The sequence below is a fragment of the Diceros bicornis genome, chromosome 16 (genome assembly GCF_020826845.1).
Source record: "Diceros bicornis minor isolate mBicDic1 chromosome 16, mDicBic1.mat.cur, whole genome shotgun sequence".
Classification (NCBI taxonomy): Eukaryota; Metazoa; Chordata; class Mammalia; order Perissodactyla; family Rhinocerotidae; genus Diceros; species Diceros bicornis.
The window spans coordinates 50,946,782-50,955,756 of record NC_080755.1 but is presented as its reverse complement, the minus strand read 5'-3'; the positions used below and the strand labels follow the sequence as shown (position 1 = coordinate 50,955,756).

At 41.6% G+C, this 8,975-nt stretch overlaps 1 protein-coding gene across 1 annotated transcript in view; it reads right to left on the bottom strand.

Annotated features, from left to right (window-relative positions):
• Positions 1-1,130: 1,130 nt before the first annotated feature.
• PMAIP1 (phorbol-12-myristate-13-acetate-induced protein 1) overlaps positions 1,131-8,975 on the bottom strand; it is a 50,157-nt gene continuing 42,312 nt past the window's right edge. The window contains exons 2-4 of the mRNA XM_058556620.1: positions 5,034-5,282; positions 4,782-4,988; positions 1,131-2,075 (exon numbers count right to left, since the gene is read on the bottom strand). Coding sequence (XP_058412603.1) covers positions 1,969-2,075; positions 4,782-4,988; positions 5,034-5,282 — 563 coding nt within the window. The 3' untranslated portion in view covers positions 1,131-1,968. The remainder of the gene's footprint in view (positions 2,076-4,781; positions 4,989-5,033; positions 5,283-8,975) is intronic.

Genomic DNA, 8,975 nt, shown 5'->3' with positions numbered 1-8,975 from the left:
GAGAAGCATGAGGTCACCTAAAAGGAAACTGCACAGAAGCTCCTCTTGCCTGGCAGACAGACTCAGGAGCACCCAAGGACTCGGGCTGACCATACCTCTAATTAGATCATGAATCTCTGTAGGCTACTTTAAATAAATCCCTCTCCGGGCATTAACGTAAGGCACTCAGCAGCTCTCAAGACCTTGCCTGGCATTGACTTCCTCTCCCAACTAAAGTGTAAGTCACTTGACAGCAGAAAGCTTGCCAAATGCTCCTGTATTCTCTATTCCTACCATGGAACTGGGACAGAAATGGTGCTGATGGAAATCAATTAAAATATTCTGGTTTGGTAATGAACATTCAGTAGCCTACATGAGGAGAAAATAACCACACAGCAAAGCTTCTTGGTAATTTTTAATAGTTTACAGCTACAGTATCAAATTTTATGCATATATATGTATAAATACAGTTATAGACTATAAATATCCATATGGCAAAATATCTGCCTCTAGGCAGAAGCCCCCCCCCCCCCCGCAAAAAATCTTTGCAACTAAATAAACAGCTTTAAGGAATACTGAAGGAAAAATAGATGCTGAGGTAATTTTTCATCTAAAGTGGCTACAGTCTATATTAAAATATCATTAAAATATTCTTACTATAAGAGTTCAGGTAGTTATGAAACCCTTGTCTCATAACCCCAAACTACAACTTTCCCTAATAGACATTTTAAGCTAACAAAAAATATTTTAATTATAAATAGGTAAAATAAATAAAATTATTCTTGCTTAAGTTCAATCATGACATTATTATTCCTTTTTTATATATTTGGGGACTTTTTTGATAACCTGGCCTTTCAATAATTAAAAAAATGAAATACATGAAACCCCCTTCTTATAATCTACATATTAACATTACTCTAATGCAAATTATATATATGTGTGTATATATATATATTCATGTATGTAAATGGATTTTCTGGATGAGCAACCTGTTCCTGTTTTTTTTTAAAAAGTATATCCCAATGATAAAAACATGCTTAATTTCTCCTAAAAGATCACTTTTTATAGGATGCACACTGACTAGCATGAGAAAGAGCATTTTACAGATTTTAGAAACTTCTTTCGAAACACATTCATTTTCTTACCAACAGTTACTTGAGAATACTTGTTTTACTAAGTTTTAATTACAGCAATAAAAAGTCAAATTCACTTTTTTTCCATTGTCGTTGGTTATACAAAATCCCCATGCTCTTTATCTTTCAATATTCAACCTCTAAGAATTTTACTGGCACCAAGTAACATTCCTATACTTCTATCAAATTTTTTAAAAGTACATATTTTCTAGTTAAGGCCCACAGGAACACATTGAATGAAAGGTCATCTGAACAGAAGCAATACATTTTGAGTCAAAAGAAACAAACTACCGTATTATTTTTTATCTTGTAGTGACCTATAAAATCAACATTCACTATGACATTCAGTGTTCTCAGAAGGAAATTTTTACTTTTAACAAGATAATACATAAACCAAATATTATACATTGTTCTGGAGTTGTCATCCAAAAGTAGAAACAAACACTGAACATCTTCTGTTTCTTGAACCCTGCCAAGTCTGATCATTTGTCAACTTCTCTGATACCAGGCTGGGCAGCAACCTTTAGTAAAAATACTAGAACAATTATCTAAGCAAAAACAAAACGTATAAATAATTAATATCCTATTTTCAAAGTTCTTCCATCCTTGCTTTAAAATGAACAAGGTGGCTTCATAATGTTCTCACATCCCAAAGAAGGACTTCAGGGAAACCTCCAACACAAATTCATTTTTGATGTATTCCATCTTTGTTCCCAAGGGCAGCCAGAAGCAAGTGAGAGCTCCTTCACATTCCTCTCCATTACAAGGCAGTCTCTCCTCTAATTGATGCAATTTGCACCTACTGGGGAATCTTCCATTTTAAAGGAGTCTCCTCATTCAGAGGCTTCTGAAGCAGTCAGGTTCCTGAGCGGAAGAGTTTGGTTATGAGATTCAGAAGTTTCTGCCGGAAATTCAGTTTGTCTCCAATTCTCCTGATTTGAATGGCATACTCAACTTCAAGCTCTGAAAAGGAAAGCAAAACATCAAAATTACATTGACAATACTGCAAACTGCAACCAGCAAGTTTATGCCCATCCAAGGGATTAACTTTAGCTCTATGTACACCTGTTTTCTGAATGTGAGAAAGGCTACTTAGAAAACACACACACACACACACACACACACACACACACACACGATATATACTAACACATTGTGACTTATAAACAAACAAAAAACTAGTTAAGGTAAGAAACAAGACATTTACTTTGAAATATTTTTTTTAAAAAGCAACCTAGATGAGGCAAATATTATCTTACTTTCAAATACGGACATTTAATATGTCAAATACCACAAAGAGTGAGTAAGCCTTTGCCAGCCTGAGGTGATGTCATCCTTTTCTCTCTCATTTAAGGTTGGTTGGGGGAACAGAACTCAAATTCTAAACTCTTTTGTGTTGTTTTCAAGTAGGATTTATTTTTTTAAATGGCAATAATTCATAGCTCAGATTATGCCCTCATTAACAGGCAAATCTAAATGTCTTCTTTTCCTCATTGAAAAAACTCTTTGAAGTTTCCTCATAAAAGACTCATAAAACCTTATTCCAAAATTAAGACCACATTCTCTAAAATAATTTAGAAGCTTACATTTTACTCGGAGCCAAACTCTTCCTACGAGCCCAATCTGCACCAATCCATTGCTTTTATGGAGATGAGTGAAGCAGAAAATAAGTGATGTTTAATTCACGTTTACTACTTTTTAGTATAGAGATATTGTAATTAACTGAATATTAACTTAAGAAAAATAATGCTTATAATCTAATTTCCAAGTAAATTTTTAAGTAAATGAAATTAACACCAAATCTATACTGACCAAAATTTCAACATTCTTGGATATTTCAAAGAGCAAATCAGACTCTTCTCCATCCACTTTAAGATCATGATCATGAACATTAAAAATCATTATGACTACAAATTAAAATCCAGTTTATTTTGTAAATAGACTCTGCAAAGACCCTATTTAGGCTCAAAATAAATGAAAACTGTAATGTATAGCAAAGCGGATTTTTAAACCTACATTTCAACCAATTTCTCTTTGTACAAGAGCTGGGTGAAATTTTCATAATCCCTAACAAGAGATCTAATAAATCTCATAAGATGCCATTCTTTATAGGCTACAGAGTCAAACATTTTTTTAAGTATTTACAAAGACATGTTCTTTTCAGTGAGTGGGATATATTAACACATCCCCCAAAATTAATTATCCTAAAAAAAAATTGTTCTAAAAAAACAATTATCATTCAGTTTATAATTTTGGAAGCCCTGAATTATAAGAGGAAAAATTATCCCTTTCACCAAAAAAAAGGGCAAAAAATAGCTCCTAGTTGTTTCCTTAATCTTTTTGTTACAGTTATACATCTATAAGTGTACTAATTTTTTTTAAATTTGTAACTATGTGTGGTGAAGGATGTTAACTAAACTTGTGGTACTGATGTCACAATATATACATATATCAAATCGTTATGTTGTGGGGGGGGAACTAATACAATGTTCTGTGTCACTTATATCACATTACAATAAATATTACTATCTAACAAGTTTAAGAGGGACCTTTCCAACTAAGTTAGATCAGTGAGGGTTATGCACAGGTTAGACCTTTTGAAAACATGGTCAGAACTCTTGGGACACCACAAAAGGTGGACAAAGCTTTTTCTCTCCCAAGCGAGAGCCAGAGAGGAGTCTGGTGCCCACTTAGCCAGTCACACTGGCAATGTACCACTTGGCACGCCCCACGGGCTCTATAAAATGAAACTAAGTTAAAAGGCAGCCTACTAGAGCTTGATGTGATCGCAGTATGTATGAGGCATAGGGATTTCGAGCCAAGCCCTACTGCCTTCTTTGCTGCTGCCCCTTAGCAGACAGTTGCCTTGTTTGACAAGATTTATAAAGGAGAGGGGTGACCTGAAAAGTTATTTGATGGGGCTATATGGGGGGGCAGGGAGTGAAGGGAAGATGGATGGATTAAAAAAATTGGGGACCAACTGTTCTCCTCCTATCCTCTCTCTACAACTAATACCTATGGTTACAATGTTACACTCTTAACAAGGAAGCACGACTTGCTGGGATCCTGAATGCAGTGGTCCCTGTGGGGCCTCCACACTCCTCCATCAGTCCTTTGTGGACGAGTTGTGCAAGTGTCAAGCGTTATTACTGCTTTTGTTCGCGCTGGGGGTGGAGAGAGTGGTAGCGAACAGAGCAGGGCCTTCCAAGGGCCACGACTCCGAGGAAAAGGGCCTGTCTCAACAAGCGCTGGGAGGCCAGGCCGCTCCTGGAGCTTCTCCCGCCCTCACCTGCCCTGACAACGACTTTCTCCTCGTGGCTGTCGCCCGCACTCGCGCTTTTTTTCAACTCGTGGCCCCGGGGCAGGGCGAGGAGGGATGGAGGCCGAGCGATGGAGAAGCTTTCTGCATCCGCTAAAATGCAGCTGCATCCCAACCGCACACCGGGCTCCCTCTCCCGCCGTCTCCACGGTCCTGGGTAAAACCCCAGAAGAACTTCCGGAGGCGCCCCGAAAGCACGTGCAAAGGCGCAGACCTGGCCCGACCTTGAGACCCCGTGCAGACGGGCTGACCTCGCCCCTCCTGAGACCTGGACCCCGGCCTGGATCTCCGTGGACCCCAGGGGCCCCTACCTGCCGGGACCCGCGTGGGGCTCGGCTGCCCAAACTTACGCGTCTTCCTCGCAGGCATCTCCGCAAGCGGGCGGCGGGAACTCAGTCCCCCAACCTTGGATAACAACCTTGCGTCCGCAGGACGAGAGCTGCGCGCGGGGCGGACGGACCGGACCAGGCGGGCGGGCTGGACCGAACTGGACACCGACTGCGTGCGCACCCGAGAAGCTTTGGGCCCCGGGGGCCGGCTCGAGCCCGCGCTCTGATCTTACGGGGACTTCCCAGTGACGTAGCGAAACTGGACGCCGGTGCCCGCCCCTGTCCCCGCCCCGCCGGCGCTGCGCTGGGGGCGCGCGAGCCCGGCCACCCGGCGCGGTCTGCCGGGACCCGCTCCCGACTCGCGGTGGCGCCGACCCGCGGCGGGGGGCGCAGGGCTCTCGGCGGCCGAGACCCGGGCCAGCCCCGAAATTACTTCTTTAACAGACGAGGGTGGGGATAAGGAGGTGGAGACTGAGAATCTGCAAGCCCCCGACTTCGAGTCGGCTGCAGTTGTGGCGGGCTCTAGGAGTCGGAGAGGAGAAAGGTTCTCCTAGCGGGAGAGTTGGGGGTGGGGAGGCCAGGAGCCTCGTCCTTATCATAAATGGGCTATTAGAGACTTGTGTAAACAACCCTCGGAAAGAGTTCGGAAAAGAAAAGTTGTCAATCTCGGAGAGTGTGGGTACTAGTTCCGGGGAAGTGAAATAAAGAGAACAATAACAGTAGAGATGAGGCCAGAGGCCATGTGAGAAAAGTACCAGATTGAAACTGCTGGGAAGTTACTGCAAATTTGCAACCCCGAGCAAGCAAGCAAACACTGTTTTGATTTGCAAGGTGGTGTGTGTGGGGAGGGGGTATGGATGGGGGAGAGAGGGGGCTTGTTCTCTGCCAGAGTCAGGACTGTGATTTAACAAGTAGAGTATGTTCCCTCTGGATAGGTCGCTATTGTTCGTTCTAAATGCTTAGTAACAGAAAAAAGAGTAGTCATTGTATAGAAAACTTTCAAATGCTTTTGTGGAGAGAGGAATGAGGGATCTGGGAATACGCAGTTATTGCTGGATGCTTGGCTGGCCCTTGCATAACTCCATTATTATGAAGAGAAGGACTAATTCGTATGAATTAACAGGTATTGAGGGTGCTTCGTGCTAAGGGCTTCAGCAGGCATTGTCTCATTCTGTCCTCGGGACAACACTATGAAGCTGGTATTCTTATCTCATGGCCACTTTACAGGTGTGAAAACTGAGGTTTATAGAGATTAAGTGAGTTGCCCAAACTCCCATAGGTAGAGAGCAGTACCAGGATCCGAACCCAGGCAGGCCCACGAGGAGCAGGAGCTCTTACCCACTGCAGTCTTCCCAGTAATCACAGTTTCTTAGAAAATGAGTGTTCTTATATTATCTGCACTATTTAATGCAGAGGTTGCAAATTGGTTGTTAGAGCTGCGTGGCTTCCTAGAAGTGTTGGGTTTGGTTGTCAGTATTGGTCTGCAAAATGTCTTATGAAAATTTGAATTGGTTACCAACAGTTAAAAATAGAAAGATTGCATTAAAAGCTGGGATTTCTGTCATCTTTTGGAAAATGAGAAGCTCTGACAACCTGGGATCCGTTTTCCAACCGTGCAGAGCAAGCTGAAAGTGTGGTTGCAGCCGCTCCCCTTAGAGAGACCTTGGGCGGGTTGGCCACACTCCCTGCTGTTTGCTTTCTCATTTACATTATCTGGCCCCAGTAGGCATTTGAGCTTGTTTATTTACCTTAAATCATTCAGTCAACACAAACCTGCATATATTTGTTTATGATGTGGTCCTGCTGAAGTATAGTCAACGCTGTAAGCATGAAACGAAACTACCCGAGCTGAAACAACTTAGTTTTCAGTGTGGTAAATACAAGGGGATAAGAGTGGACAGAATTCAGGAGTTGGCACCACATGACACAGGAAGCACCGCGGAGATGCTGACTTGAAATCTGTTGTCTTGACACTGGTTATCCCCAAACCACTAGAGCCCTCTCCAGGCTCAATTGACTGACTTAATACTTAGAGAACACCATTAACTTCCTGACTGGATAAATTAGTAAACTTCTGATCAAATCACGCACCCTGAAATGCGGTGAATACATTCAACAAAAGAAAAGCAAATTACGCTGTTGTTTACGTACAAAAGGTGTATCAATCCTGTCCTCTAACGTTATCATTATAAAAGGTTGTTGGCCACCTGACCCGCACTAGATACAAACCTTAGGCAAGTTGTGTCTTTTAGGGAATTGCAAACTCAACTTGCTGGAAGGAAAAGGGAGGAGAGAAGTGGAAGGAGCGGGCTTCAGAGGTGGGTCAAAATCAGCCATTTATGGAGGACTTTTTAAGATTATGCATTTGAGATAGTCCATAAACTTTTTTTCAGATCTAACACGCTATTAAGATAATTAGAAGCTGAGTGTGAAAGGCTCTCTTAACTGTATACTTCTCTGGAAAAGGGATGTATCAATTAATGAGAGCCTGCAAGAAATATAAACATATGGAGATATTTTGACTACTGGGACTGACAAAATAAAGATTTATCATGAAGCATTAGAATCCCCCATTATCTGTTTAAAAAAAAAAAACGGGGGGACTGCTGAGGACAGTTTTAAAACTATTACCAGGTATCAGTTTTCACAGACCAAGTTCAAAAATGACAGTGCAAATCTGGCCATGACTGTGTTGTCACTTAAGAGTGCTTAAAAAAATTACTAAAAAAACAAAACAGAACAGAAAACATGATTAGTAATGGAATAGTCATTCATGTATTTCATATGGAAAATAGAGTTTGGCAAGAAAACAAGAGGATATGAGAGATGAGTGAGAGGGAGTTTAAAAGAAGCCTGTGACAAAATATATAGGCTGTAGACTTGAGTGTGTCTATTCTGATAAAAGAGGACTTGTTTTTTCCTGTATAGCATGTTTGTTAACACAAAATCAGCCTGATACATTGATCAGTTAAATCTCTCTTTATTTTAAGACAGACTCTGTGCTAGGTTCCGGGGAGACAATGCTGCCTACCCCCATCGAACCTACGTTGGAGAGACTGGTACCTCTCAAATTCAAAGTGCATAAGCATCACTTGAGTGTCTTGTTAAAATGCACATCTGATTGTGGAGATCTGGCTGGACTTGAGATTCTGCATCTTAAGCAAACTCTAGTGACGCTGATGCTTCTGGTCTACGGACGTCACTTTGAGTAGCAAGGCTAGAGGATGATACTGATAAGGACATAGGCAGGTGCAACAAGATGTGCATCAGGGCTATGCTAGGAAGTTATGATGGACTATGGGACTGCCTGGGAGGGCAATTAAGCAGGAAAGGACACCTACATAGAGACCTGAGGCATACATAGGAGTTGGCCAAGCAATGAGGCCAAAGGGAAGAAGTATGTTCCATGCAGAGACTGAAGGGCAGTGTGAGGTGAATGTGGTGTGAGGTGAATGGAAAGAGAAGCCACCTGAGGAGTTTGCGTATTATTGCAAATAGGGGAAATGGAGGCACTGAAGGTTTTAAGCATGTGGGTGGTATGACCAGATTCTAGAAAGCTCACTCTGCCTGCAGTGTGACAAGATTAGTTGAGCTAAGACCAGAGACAGTGTGACTCATGAAGATATATATTACGGTAATTCTCATACAAGATGGTAGTGTCAACAAAGAGAATCACTGTTTCAAACTTTTTTTTTTTTTGAGGTCACATTGGTTTAGAACTGTGTAAATTTCAGGTGTACGTTATTATGTATCAGTTTCTGTATAGACTGCTTCGTGTTCACCACCAATAGTGTAGTTTCCATCCATCACCATACACATGTTCCCCTTTACCATTTTTGCCCTCTCCCTGCCCCTTTCCCCTCTGGTAACCACTAGGCTGTTCTTATTTGTGTGTTTGTTTGTTTATCTTCCACATATGAGTGCAATCGTATGGTATTTGTCTTTCTCTGTCTGACTTGTTTCACTTAGCATAACACCCTCAAGGTCCATCCATGTTGTTGCAAATGGCACAATTTTGTCTTTTTTATGGCTGAGTACTATTCCAGTGTGTGTGTGCACACACGCGCACGTGTGGGTATATATATATATATATATATATATATATATACACACACACACACACAACACATCTTCTTTATCCATTCATCCATTGATGGGTACTTGGGTTGCTTCCAAGTCTTGGCTATTGTGAATAATGCTGCAATGAACATAGGG